General features: G+C 39.0%; 1 protein-coding gene and 1 pseudogene across 1 annotated transcript; one reads left to right on the forward strand and one right to left on the reverse strand.

Moving 5' to 3' along the window:
• Positions 1-1,085: 1,085 nt before the first annotated feature.
• LOC132175102 (ethylene-responsive transcription factor 5-like) lies at positions 1,086-2,469 on the reverse strand. Its single transcript, XM_059586927.2, has one exon. It carries the CDS (start codon positions 2,111-2,113, stop codon positions 1,133-1,135), a length of 981 nt encoding a protein of 326 aa, XP_059442910.2. The 5' UTR covers positions 2,114-2,469; the 3' UTR covers positions 1,086-1,132.
• A 6,736-nt stretch (positions 2,470-9,205) lies between these two features.
• Positions 9,206-10,469, forward strand: LOC132173348 (ethylene-responsive transcription factor 5 pseudogene; annotated as a pseudogene).
• The last annotated feature ends 3,938 nt before the right edge of the window (positions 10,470-14,407 follow it).

A 14,407-nucleotide genomic window follows, 5' to 3' on the forward strand; every position in this document is an offset into this window, starting at 1 on the left:
GCCCCTTCAAAAAATTGCACCCGCTGGCCGACCCGACCCACACGGGTTGGACATTTTCCAACCCGTATTCACACAAAAAATGCCCAAAACCGGCGGGTTTGGGCGGATCAAGGCAGGGCGGGCGGGTTTTTGCCCAGCCCTAGTGATCATAATAGCACATACTCACTCGAAACCAATGACAAGAGACACAACCGGTAAGAAATCACATGTGACCCAACCCCACTAAATAATAATAATAAAAAGTTGGTTTGTGTATAGTTGATTATCAAATAAATATGAGAAAACTTTATTTTAGACCCTTGAATTATCATACGTTTTGAGAAGGCACCACAAATTTCAAAAACTTTCAATTCAACCCCCTGAACTTTCAAGTTGATTCAATTGTCCCCCTCTGTCAGATTCAGCCGTTAATACTTAATGAAAATGACTAAAAAGATCAATTTACCCTTCGATTTTCTTTTTTTTTTAAAAAAAATAATAATAATAATAATTTGAAATTAAGTGTAAATTTGAAATTTTATAAAAAAAACTCAAGAGTATAAATGTCATTTTTATCACTTTTAACGTTTAAAATCTGACGGAAGGGGTATAATGCATCAAATTGAAAGTTTAGAGATTAAAATTGAGAATTTTTAAAATTTATGAAGTCTTTTCAAAATGTATGGTAATTCAAAAATATTACGTGAAGTTTCCCCAATAAATATACGATCTTCTTTTATATAGCTTTCTTTTAATATGCAAATTAAAGATTCACTGTTTTTATTTTAATTTTTCCTTTATGTGAAAACGTAGATGTCGTACGACTCATCTTGAATAATAGTCTTAAGTGTTTTTTTCTTTACTTTGAATCTTAATCTTCGGTTGTGTCTGAAGTCTGATACAACTTCAAGTTCAATCCCCATAACCTTTGTAACTTGTAAGCTTTGTTCAATGGCTTGTCGAAACTTTACGTACCATGCAAACGAAGTTACCACCTTCGACATCTCAATGCTTGTAATTACTTCTTCTTTGTTTTTTTTTTTTTTTTTCATTCGAAACTTTTCTGATGTAATAATGCACAAAGAGAATCGATTATATGTGAAAAATAAAAAATAAAGGAATTTGATAACATATCCACCAGAAATCAAAACAATCATACAACCATAAGCTGTGTAAATCCTAACGGCGGGTGAGGGGACAACGGAGACAACGGAGGAACGCTGAAAACGCCTTTAACATCATACTCCCACACCGACGTCCAACTCGACGGCGTCAACGGTATATCCCTCGTACAACTAGAACTAGCCGTGTTTTGGGAGGACGCCGTCGACCTCTCCTTCTTCACCACCACCGTCTCCTTCGCTGCTTCCTCCTCCTCACGACGCCGTTTTCTCTCGCCAGACGTGGCCTTCGTTTCTAACTTCCCGGCTTCGAGTGGGAAGTTGAGGATGGCTTTTGAGCCGCGGAGCTTGAACGCGGCTCTGTCGTAGGCCTTGGCGGCATCGATAGCCGTGTCGAAGGTCCCCAGCCACACGCGCGAGCCGCGACGGTTGGGGTCTCGGATCTCCGCCGCGTACTTGCCCCACGGCCTTTGTCGGACCCCTCTGTAGTGCTTTTTCACTTCAACACTTGGGTTTTCGTGTACGGGCAGCGACGGTTCGGGTTGGGCATTCGGGTTCCCAAATTGGATCCACTCTGTTTTGCTTTTGGCCGGGAGCGAGATCTTCAGCGCCGGTTTCCGATTCGTTGGAGACCCCGACTCGAATTCGAAGGAACAACTGCTGTTGGGTTGGGTTTGGGAAGCTCTGAGATCCACCAACGAAGATTTCGCTTCAGATTCGAAGCACCCGTCGGTCGATTGCGAGGTTGAGGTGAGGGATTTGGGCGTAGTGAGGTCGATTATTTCTGGGTTTGCTTGGAATTGGAAGAAATCAGCGTCGAAGGTGAAGTCGAAGAAGTCGTCGGAGCTGAATGGGTCTGGGATTGCCATGGAAGAGCCGGAGCTCGAAGCTTGGGAACCGACAGAGTCGGACAGGGATTGAGACACAAAACTACCCACTGGAGAGGCCTCACCGAGCAAGTGAAGCTTAATAAGCTCCAATGCGGAGGAAACTCCTTCGAATGGGGTCGCCATGGATAACAACAGAGCGTCAAAAATCAGAATAGCTATGAAAATGTTGCGGAAGCACAAGAGAAGAGAAGGAAGAAGGTTTTGAATTTGTGAAAGGATGAGAGTGGAAGAGGCAGTGGAAAGATATATATATAGAGAGATCGAAGAGGAATTTGAATTTCATTTCAGAATGTCAAAAAGAAGAAAACACTTGGTTTCACACCACCTTCGACGTTGCAAGCAGGAAACATCGTCTAGAAGCAAACTTTTCTTTCGTGGATCTAATGCGTACGTGTACAAATGTTTTATGATTATTATCACCCTCCGATTGTCTTTGTTGGAACTTTGAAGTCAAATTTTAGCATCATCGACGGCTGATATTGGAGCATCTGTTCTTTCTTCTTGTTTCTATTTGAAGCTTGCTTGTTCATTTGCTTTGGGGGATGGTTCTGAAAACTGCATGTGGGGAACGAAATAAAATAATAAAAAATAATAATTAAATAATGAGAAAAGTAGAGTGAGATAGATTCAAATCAAATGGATATACACCGAATAACATTTCTCATAAATGATTAATAATAAAATAGTAACTTGTGGTTGAGAAAAAGAGCATGAGAAAGAGCCAAAGAAGGGCGTCGGATTTGGTCATGACTAATTTAATTTAATTTAATTAAAAGAGTTTTATTTTATATTTTTTCTAAGAAACATTCTAGAGGTATTGCCATTTCCGTGCAAGCAAATCAACGATTGATTCAAGGTGATTAAATTAAATTAATTACTGATGTTATGATCATCAGCAGTGACATTATCGTTATGATTTATGGAAAGTTACAAAAATAAATATTATGTAATTTCAAAGACATATTAAGGAAGTAACACAGCAAGTTCAAACTTATCCTCATCAACAATTATTCCACATTGGTTTGGTCTCTTAGTTTTTGTTTTATTTCTTGTTGTTTATGTACTACTCCCATTAGCCTCATTCCAATTCTGCGGAATCGGTTTCCTCTAAGTTAGAAGAGGTTTCAATTGCTTTAATTTCGCAGTAAGCAGTGGCGGAGTTAGATTGATGTTTAGATGGGGTAAAATATGTTCTTCGAATTTGGTAATAAAACTTTGTTCTTCTTAAATTAAGGATTTATCTACTTGATATGAGTTCATTTAGAATTTAATTGGAGCTTAGTATAATCATTTTTTTTCTTCATAATATCGGGTGGAGTTGGCTTCAGAAATCAATTCCCATTGGGCCATTATCGTGACCCAAGGGAATAGCGGACTAGTGGAATGGAAGTGGGCTTCGCTTTATAGGCCGAAGAAAGCCCAACGCCTATATAGGCGGCAAAAGGCCCAATTCCCCTCGTTAAGACCAAAACCCCACGAAAGAAAGGGGCCACCAATACACCACGGCTTCAGTTTAGCAAATCTACAAAGATCACGTAGTAAAATCAAGGATAAACTACATTTTGCCCCAATGAACAACAACGCCTTAACACTTTCCCCCATGAACTATCATTTTGTGCCCAAAATCTCCTTCCGTTAGTCAAAGTTGTTAACACAGACGGTCAAAGTGACAATGCGTTGTAGTTCATGGGGGCAAAGTGATGCGAAGTGACGGGTTGACCAGTTAACGGCTTTAACTGACGAAAATGAGTTTTGGGCACAAAATGGTAGTTCATGGGGGCAAAGTAGTACAATTGACAGTTCATGGGGGAAAGTGCCAAGACATTATAGTTCATGGGAGCAAAAGGTAGTTTCTCCTAAAATTAACTGCACGTGTCCAACAAATAAGGAAGTTCAAACTCAAATTCTATCAATCAACCTCGATTTTGTCAAATAAATTCAAATATGGTCAAAACTACCTGATAGCCTTTCTAGAGGTGGTTGCAAAAAAAATCTGCCTAGTCAACAAACTCCATATTTTAGGGAATTATCTCTATTCGATTATTTACTCTCATCTCTCTATAAATTCTAACTTAGGCATTGGAGGAAGAACAATTGCCACACTCCCCACTTTGCGGCCTTCCACTAACCCCTCCTCGGTACCATCGATTTAAAGTTTAAATAATAAAAAGTCACGAATGGTAGCCACGAGTAGGGCTGGCAAAACGGGTAATCGAGTAGACCCGATTACGACCCGTTAAGACCCGCGACCCTGTTACCCTAGACACGAACATGACTTGTTTAGCTAAACGGGTTAGCGGGTCTGACACGATTATAACACAAAAAATATCCGGGTAACCCGACACGACTCGCTTAACCCGTTTAAAATTACCGGGTCATATTGGGTAGACACGATCCAACATGACCCGACACGACCCGTGTCTAAATAGGTCATACGACCCGACCCGTTAAAAAAATCCTTGATGAAAAATGGAAAAAATAATGTAATATTAATAATAAATTAATAATATACCAAATTACCAATACCATTGGAAGAGATGAGAGATGAGAGAGAAAGAGAGAGAGAGAGCCGAGAGGGAGAGAGAGTGGCGCTGGGGGGCTGCAGCCTGGTGGTGCCTGCGAAGCTGCGATAGAGGGAGAGAGAAGGCCGAGAGGGGGACTGGAAGAGAGAGGCGCTGCGAGAGAGAGCCGAGAGGGAGAGAGAGAGAGAGAGAGGCGCTAGGGGGGGGGGGCTACTACCTGGTGCCTGGCTGCTTGCGATTCTGCGAAGCTACGATAGAGGGAGAGAGAGGGAGTCGTGAGGGAGAGGGAGGCGCTGGGGCCTGGGGGGGCTGCTGCTTGGTGCCTGCGAAGCTGCGATAGAGGGAGAGAGAGGCGCTGGGGGGGGGGTGCTGCTGCCTGCGATAGTGATTTAGAATTTTAGGGCTTATTTACTCTTTGCAGACTTACAGTTTACTTTAATCTTTAGGTTTTTTTTTTTAAAATAAAAAATAAAAATAAATGGGTTTGGCGGGTCTACCCGGCGGGTCACCCGGTCGACCCGCCAGACACGAAAATAACTGTGTCTTAATCGGGTAGACCCGAACCCGGTAATCCCAAACCCAATACCTGTAAACTTCGTGTCGTGTTCGTGTTGAGTTCGCGGATCGTGTCAAAATTGCCGGCCCTAGCCACGAGATCCCAAGGCCATCTCAGAAACCCTCACAACATGACGAATGATCACATTATCCCTCCACACAAACGTAAGAATCTTAACCAACACAACACGAATGACCATGAGACAAAAGAACCACCTGTGATACCGCCGACCTTTTGGTCACACCTACCAACCAATGTACGCCTAGGGACATTGGAATCTCAACTGGAGCATATATCATAAATAATGGAGCTCCTGCTGCAACAGAGCTTTGAGAATCAACATAAGCAGAAAGATTCGTCAGACGAAGAAAATCATCACAAACAACCCCACGGACCAGAAGGGCCGTTTGATCTCAATGGAGAAAGCGGCTTGACTGACGCGAGAATGGATGCATTCCAAGCCAAATTGGAGGACATGGCGCAGCAACTGAATGGCTCACACACATTTTCAAGGGCTTCCGCAGAAAGGACTTACCTTTCATCAAGAAAGTGGCCGAAGCAAACCTACCCTGGCCTCCAGATTTCGACTGCCGTAGTTCGATCGAATCATTTGGAGACTTACCGGGCTCACATGGCTTTACAAACTTCATCAGACGCAATCCTATGGTGGGCGTTTAGTAGCCTACCTCCCCATTCAATTGGGACCTTTGCTGAATTGGGTAAGGGTTTTCTGTCACATTTCATTGAAAGCTGCTGGCGACGTTGGCCAGCGACCTACTTGCTAACTATGAAACAGGAAGTAAATGAGTCGTTGAAAAGCTACATGGTACGGTTTAACCAAGAAAAACTCGCCATCGACAACCTAGATGAGAAGGTGGTCCTCCAAGCCCTCCTGGGAGGGATATGGCCCCATAGTCCATTCAAGGTGGAGGTAGCCCACAGACCACCCCAACATCTAAAAGAGCTCATAGCGAAGGCCGAAGAATTCATCAATGCGGAAGAGACAATCAAGGCATTTGCAGATCAAGCGAAGAAGGAAATGTCTCAAAAAATAAGAAGAGAGAGTCGGCGGCTAGGAAAGGACGTGCGGTCCCACAAAGCAGAAAATTGATTGGTCGCGTACCCAGCACGAGCACCACCACAACACCATCCACATCGATCCATTTCGGAGCCATGTCAAAAACATTCTAGAAGTGTTGTCATTTACGTGCAAGCAAATGAAGGATTGATTCAAGGTGATTAAATTAAATTAAGTACTGATGTTATCATCATCAACAGTGACATTATCGTTATGATCTATGGAAAGTTACAGAAAGACATTATCCCTCCCAAAAAGTTTGAACTTGCTGTGTTACTTCCTTATCATCATCAACAGTGACATTATCTTTAAAGACAAACATATTAAGGAAGCAACACAGCAACTTCAAACTTATCCTCATCAACAATTATGCAGAAGGTCAACACTAGTTCCTCTGAGTTATGCGGAAGAGGTTCCAATTGCTTCAACTTCACAGTTGAATAGTAGCGGAGTTAAGATTTTTGTTCACATTATGGTAAAATATGTTCTTCGAATTTGGTAATTAAACTTTTTTCTTCTTAAATATGGATTTATTTATTCGATATGAGTTTGTTTATAATTTAATTGGGGCTAATATGATCATTTTTTTTGTTCTTAATATCAAGCAATTACAATTATATACTTCTTACAATTAAAATATGTAAAAAGAATATATATATATATATATATATATATATATATATATATATATATATATAATTCATCAACCAATAATTAATTTAAAAGAGCAATCTAAATATAAAAGTTTACCTCGATAATTTAATTATTTAATAATAAATTTGAAAATAAATCAATTTGCTACATATTTTCGTTTGTATTTTCTTTTCGAAGTTTTTTTTTACTCTCTTTACTCATTGTTGTTTAATGTGAACCTATTTTTGTCTCTTCTCGTCCATTTGTCCAATTCTCATCAATTTCCACCATTTTATTTTATTTTTAAAAAAATCAACCATTGAATATGTAGAAACGTACATATAAGAAAACAGATTCAATGATAGGTTTTTTTAAAAAATGGATGAAAGATGGAGAAATAGCATGTATTAAGAAAAAAAAGTTATTTTGGTCTCAATATCTAATGTTGTCATTGATTTTCAAGCCCCAGAAATCGTGGCGTCCTTTTTAGTTTTAACGTTGATGAGTTTGCTTTTTAATTTTTAAGAGGAGCGGTTAATCAAGAAATATTAAACACCATGTAGCTCGTTTCAACTTTTGACCTCTTTAACCAGCATATGTTAGTGAGTGACACATGGGTTATTTAAACAGAGCAACTGAAAATTCTTAACCTCACCTATGACCGTGAGTTAACAAACTCTTGGCGAGAGTCCCCAAACCATAAGAGGGCATTAGCCTATATAAAGAGCTCATGTGGGGTAATCTGACCCCTAGCTAAACTCTGCCAAAATACCCATCTTCATAGCATCATTGTAGCCTCACCGAATCCAAACGTGAACCCTTTCTCTTGTTGAACTTCTCCCTAAAAAGCAGTTTTAAAAGTCATTGCAGGCCTTTGTACTCAGACTTCACATTCCATAAACAATAATAATAACAACAACAATGAGCTCGTTTGATAAAACTTTTTAGATGATGTTTTTTGTTTTTTGGTTAAAATATATATATATATATATATATATATATATATATATATGTGTGTTTTAATATAACAAAAATGCGAACCGAATATTAAAAAAAAAAAAAATTCTTTTCCAAAAAAGCATTAGGGAAACTAGGGGTGGCAAAATAGGTCCGCGGGTCGACCCGTTTAATAAACGGGTCGGACCCTTTGACATGACACGACACGGGTTTTTTCACAAGTCACCCGACACGACCCGTGAGACCCGTTTCAAAAGCTCTGTTGCTTTGCTTTGCTGGAGGGAGCCTGGACAATGCGATGTCAGCGGCGCAGAAGAGAGAGGGGGAGAGCAGCAGTGAGCGAAGAGAGAGAGAGCGGCAGTGGAGAAAGAAAGGAAAAATGGAAAAGGTTGGAGAAAGAAAGAGGAGCGGCTGTGGCGTGGCGTGGCGTGGGCGTGGTTGCGTGAGGACTGAGGAGTGAGGCCGATCGGGTACTGGACTCTGAAAATCTGGATCTGGAGTCTGGACTCTTCACTCTCGCAAGACGGCAAGAGGGTCTGGACTCTGGAGGTGCCTGGAAGTCGATCTGGATCTGGAGGAGCGTTTTTCACTTTTTTGGTTTTTCTTGTAGGCTAAAAGTTAAAAATATCTGGAGGAGACTATGCGTTTTTTACTTTTTTGGTTTTTCTTGTAGGCTAAAAGTTTATATATATATATATATATATATAATAATAATAATAAAAATAAAATAAAAATAAAAAAGGTAAACGGGTTTGGCGGGTCACCCGCAGGTCGAACCGTGACATGACCCGCCAGATACTCATAAATGGGTCGACCCGTTTATGACCCAAACCCGCTAATTTCGTATCGTATTCGTGTCGGGTTATCGGGTCGTGTCAAAATTGGCAGCCCTAAGTGAAACGATTCTAATGTTATTCTAGAACAATAATGTCACTATTGATGATGATAACAAAGTCACCTTCTTGAATCAATCCTTCATTTGCTTGCACGTAAAGGACAATATTTCTACACTCTTTTGACAATGGCGTCAATCATAAAAGAAGAGGTGCTTAGAAATAAAAATTAATTAAGGAAATGTTGTTAAATTAATTAGCCATGACCAAATCTTAAGCCCTTCTTTGGCTCTTTTCTCAACCACAACGTATTATTTTAGTATTAATTGTTTAAGACAAAATGTTTTTTTAGTGTATATCCATTTCATCCGGCATATGAACAAAAGCTTCAAATAGAAACAACAAGAGAGAACAGATCCCCCCAATACCAGCCGTCCATGATGCCGAAGTTTGACTTCCAACAAAGACAATCGGAGGGTGATAAAAATATTGTACACCTACTCCTTACATCCAGGGAAGCAAAGTTTCTTTCTAGACGACGTTTCCTGCTTGCAACGTCGAAGGTGGTGTGAAACCAAGTCTTTTCTTCTTTTTGCCATTCTGAAATTCAAATCCCTCTTCGATCTCTCTATATATATCTTTCCACTGCCTCTTCCACTCCCATCCTTTCACAACATTTTCATAGCTTTTCTGAATTCTGAGGCTCTGTTGTTATCCATGGCGACCCCATTCGAAGGAGTTTCCTCCGCATTAGAGCTTATTAAGCTTCACTTGCTCGGTGAGGCCTCTCCAGTGGGTAGTTTTGTGTCTCAATCTCTGTCCGACTCTGTCGGTTCCCAAGCTTCGAGCTCCGGCTCTTCCATGGCAATCCCAGACCCTTTCAGCTCCGACGACTTCTTTGACTTCACCTTCGACACCGATTTCTTCCAATTCCAAGCGAACCCAGAAATAATCGACCTCACTACGCCCAAATCCCTCACCTCAACCTCGCAATCGACCGACGGGTGCTTCGAATCTGAAGCGAAATCTTCGTTGGTGGATCTCAGAGCTCCCCAAACCCAACCCAACAGCAGTTGTTCCTTCGAATTCGAGTCTGGGTCTCCAACGAATCGGAAACCGGCGCTGAAGATCTCGCTCCCGGGCAAAAGCAAAACAGAGTGGATCCAATTTGGGAACCTGAATGCCCAACCCGAACTGTCGCTGCCCGTACAGGAAAACCCAAGTGTTGAATTGAAAAAGCACTACAGAGGGGTCCGACAAAGGCCGTGGGGCAAGTACGCGGCGGAGATCCGAGACCCCAACCGTCGCGGCTCGCGCGTGTGGCTGGGGACCTTCGACACGGCTATCGAAGCCGCCAAGGCTTACGACAGAGCCGCGTTCAAGCTCCGCGGCTCAAAAGCCATCCTCAACTTCCCACTCGAAGCCGGGAAGTTAGAAACGAAGGCCGCGTCTGGCGAGAGAAAACGGCGTCTTGAGGAGGAGGAAGCAGCCGAGGAGACGGTGGTGGTGAAGAAGGAGAGGTCGACGGAGTCCCACCAAAACACAGCTAGTTCTAGTTGCACGAGGGATATACCGTTGACGCCGTCGAGTTGGACGTCGGTGTGGGAGTGTGATGTTAAAGGCGTTTTCAGCGTTCCTCCGTTGTCTCCGTTGTCCCCTCACCCGCCGTTTGGTTTTACACAGCTTATGGTTGTATGAGTGTTTTGATTTCTGGTCGATCAGTTGTCAAATTCCTTTTGGGTTTTCTTTTCTGTTTTTAAAGTGAATATAAGTAATTTTTTCTTTCTCAAAACTGAGATTCTTGTTTACGTATAATCGATTATGTTTGTGCATCATCAGTTGGGTTTAGGAAGCATAATAATAATAATAATCAGTTGCATGATACGTAAAGTTTTCATCACTCTCCAGTGTCTCCATATTATATCCTTTGACAAAAGCTTAATGGGGATTGAAGTTGTACATGACACACCCGAAGTTTAAGATTGAAAACCAGATTCAAAATAATTGAAAAAAAAAAACAAAAAAGCTATACACATTCTCACATGTTAAGAGATAATGTCGTTTTTGCTAAGAGAAATGATACAAATTTTAGGTATAATTTACCCTTAAAAAATGGGCCTATAAGGGAACGGTGCCCAACAGTTTATATATATATATATAGTTAAGATTGTACTTAACCCATATGGGACACTAGAATCGTAATACTTTACCACGTTCTATTGTTAACGTCCACGGTGGTTCACTCTATCGATACTAATCCAATGATAGACATCTCTGTTTTTGGCAACTCCATTCATCTATCAGTATTCAATGACTTAATACTATGTTCATATATGGTACCAAGACATTTTAATCCGATCTATAGATCGCCTCCTCCGTGACTCGATCACAAAGTCGCAATTTAGTCAATCCCATACTCAATGAATTGCGTCTAATTCCATACTTGACGTGATGACTAGCTTTGATACTAAATTATACAAATTTTAGGTAAAACTCACAATTAAAAATCAGTTTGGAAGAAAACGGTATTTAAAAAATTATATACAAATGGTTAAGATTAATCTTAACTCATATAAGACACTAGGATTGTAACACCCACCCTCCAACTTTGAAATGTCGTTTTTGTTGAAAATTATATAAAGCACATGCTTCCAACTTTCAAGTTGACTGAAAAACTTTGAATTCCATGGCATTCTCAATTAATTCAATATCGTTTGGGTGTCAGAAAATAACCCAAACTAGGGCCAAGGGCCCAAGAGGGTGGAAAAATAAAAGATTAAAAAAAAAAAAATACATGAACACTAAACCTGTTGACGAAAAAAGATGTTTAGTAATAGTTACTGTTGGTGTTTAGAAAGTAATTTGAGAGGGTTCATTTCATAAAAATACTTAAAATTTAGAAGAAATTATCAAATTTTGTAACATTTTTTAAATTTGGTAGGGACTGGATGTTAGGGTGAAAAGGCAGTTGCGGTTAGCGGTTAGTGGCTAAAACCGCTATCCGCAACCGCTTAGGCGGTTAGTAAAATTTACTAACCACATCCACTAATAGCTAGGCGGTTAACTGCCCGGTTAGCAGTTAACCAATTTTTTTAAAAAAAAATTGGGCATAGCTAGAGTCACCAAGGGAAGTTCCTTAAGCAAGCGTGAACTCACGAGTTCTCAAGTTGGGCTAAAAAGCCAGCTAGATTGCACATGGGCTTGCACCAAGTTGTGCGTTTGCTTCCGGCTAATCCATCCTATTTATAGATAATAAATGTTGAGTGCTTGCTTTAGCTGAGCAATGTGGGACAACTAGTTTTGTGGGAAAACTAGGGAGAATTCTGCTCTGCAGATTGTACTGAAGACGAGCCACTGGCTCAAACGAATTGTTCATTCTTTCCACCTAAATGGACAAACTTTTTTTTTCTCAAACAAATCAAATGATTTGTTTAAAACCCTCACAACTCTCTCCAGTATCCACCATCAAGAACTCTGTACTGTAAACTTCCATACTTCCTTCTAAAGTGTTCTTGCTAAATGGAGACCCAAACGATCGTAATTTATTTTCTTCCAAAGAGAAGCATAACAATCTTCTCTTTCAAGAATTACGTAGGGAATGGAGTGTAGATTATGCAAAGATTTTATACGCTCCCACCCCTCTCTGTCTTGCCCGACCCTCCCTCTCGTCAATCACTCACCCTCTCCCTATATATATATATTTTAAAAAGGTGGTTAGCGGTTTTCAAAAACTCAATAACCGCTAACCACTTTTAAAAGCAGTTAGTAATTAGTGCGGTTAAAGGTTTTAAACTTTCACCCCATGTATATATATATATATATATATTTTTTTTTAAAAAAAAAAAAATATGGTTCGCGGTTTTCAAAAACCCAATAACTACTAACTGCTTTTAAAAGCAGTTAGCAATTAGTGCAGTTAAAGGTTTTAAACTTTCACCCCATGTTAAATCGCACACTATTTATTCTAAAAGCTTTGGTTGATAGGAAGAGATAAATTTAATTATTTAATTAATCATTTAACACTCCTTTCATGTGTAAGTTCAAACTTCATTTTAATAGATAGGCCAAACACGTGATATATTTAATTAAAATGACAGAGTTAGAGTTTAAACTCAAGACCTTTTATTTTGATATCATGTTAAATCACCATTTATCCTAAAAGTTTAAGCTGATAGGAAGAAATAAATTTAATAATTTAATTAACTCTCTAACACTCCATCTCATGTGTGGGCTCAGTGAAATATTTAATTTAAATTAGAGTGAATTGACGGAGTTAGAATTCAAACCTAATACTTTTGACTCTGATACCATGTTAAATTATCATTTATCCTAAAAGTTTAAGCTAATAAAAAGAGATAAATTTAATCATTTAATCAGGACTTTAACATATAAAATCTTCAGTGGCCAAGGGTGATTTGCCCCCGGATAAATTATTTATTAACATTTTAACTTTTTTAAGTTAAAAAAAAAAAAAAAAATGTTAGCAAACAGTATGCAGAGAAGGTGGAGGTTGGATGGTGGTAGACATAATATGAATATGATTAATTACATGTTTATTTAAATTAGATTGCATTCAGGATTAAGATTCTCCAATTTCCCCACCGCCATGCCCAATTTTTTATAGTCGTCCAGATATACTCCAATTATGATCAAAAGGCTAGAATTTTTTAGGATATATAAATTAATTAATTGATTTTTTTCAAATCTCAACAAAATCATTTTCAGATTAATTGTTAAGGAATTCGTCTATTTTTGTATGACCAAGCAAATAATAGTGGCGACAGTTGGAAGAGGCGCATTTAAGATAACATTTAATGTTGTCGCGCGTATGATGAGTAACGGTCGTCTTTGACTTTTAATATAATCTATTTTGACTCCTATTTTGTATTATGAGTTGATCAAGCTGCCTTAATTAGCCATGGCTTCTTACTGAAGACTCTCAGTTATCGTTGTGTGCAAACTGTCAAACGACCACGTGAATTAGACTCACTCCACACCAATTATTGAGGGCCTTGCTTATTCAAAAATCAAACGGATAATTAACTACTAATCACCCTTTGAAAAATGAATAATCGTTTTATGGTCAGATTTTGAAGCAAATATATTTAACGATGTATATGATCGTATTATTTAAATTTTTTAAAAGACGTGTTAATATTAGTAATAATCTTAAAAAGATCTTGCGTGATTCCAGCATATAATTGGATAACTATTTAACATCATAATTGTATAATTTTTCTGATTTTTTTTTCTTGGGCGAAAGATAATTGATAGTGACCAATGTTTCAATTCAATTAGAAAAATGTTTTTTTTTTTTTTTTTTTTTTTTCATTCTGACATCCATCTCGTGTGTACATTTTTGCTGAGTTGGCATACTCCATCAACCATTAGTATTTTTTGTCCTTTTTTAATTTAGGGTGGGTGGTGTATGTCAACTCAGCAGAATTGTACACAGTATGGATGCCAAAATGTAAAGAAACATTTCTCATTCAATAATGCTATGAAGTAAAGTATTGTCGCGAAGAAATAATTTGGTGAGTCGAATCAAATCTAATAAAAGCTCAAAAATTTAAAGAAGTCTTAAACTATTCTAATCTCGTTCCTAAGGCTTCTACCCTCAAATTTGGACTTTTGAATCCTGTAAATAGGCTCTAGAAACTTTAATCATAGTCAAACACGCGTTACAGTACAGCCTTATTAAACCGTCATCTCTAAAAGAGTCTTAATTTTATAAGAAACTTCGACCATATTAGAATTTAAGTAGTCTCCTCTAAAAGAGTCTCTTTTATTGATAGTTGATTTCAACCCGCTAAACTTTAAAATTAGTTTTCGTGAAAT

The sequence above is a fragment of the Corylus avellana genome, chromosome 3 (assembly GCF_965113065.1).
Source record: "Corylus avellana chromosome 3, dhCorAvel1.hap1.2, whole genome shotgun sequence".
Classification (NCBI taxonomy): Eukaryota; Viridiplantae; Streptophyta; class Magnoliopsida; order Fagales; family Betulaceae; genus Corylus; species Corylus avellana.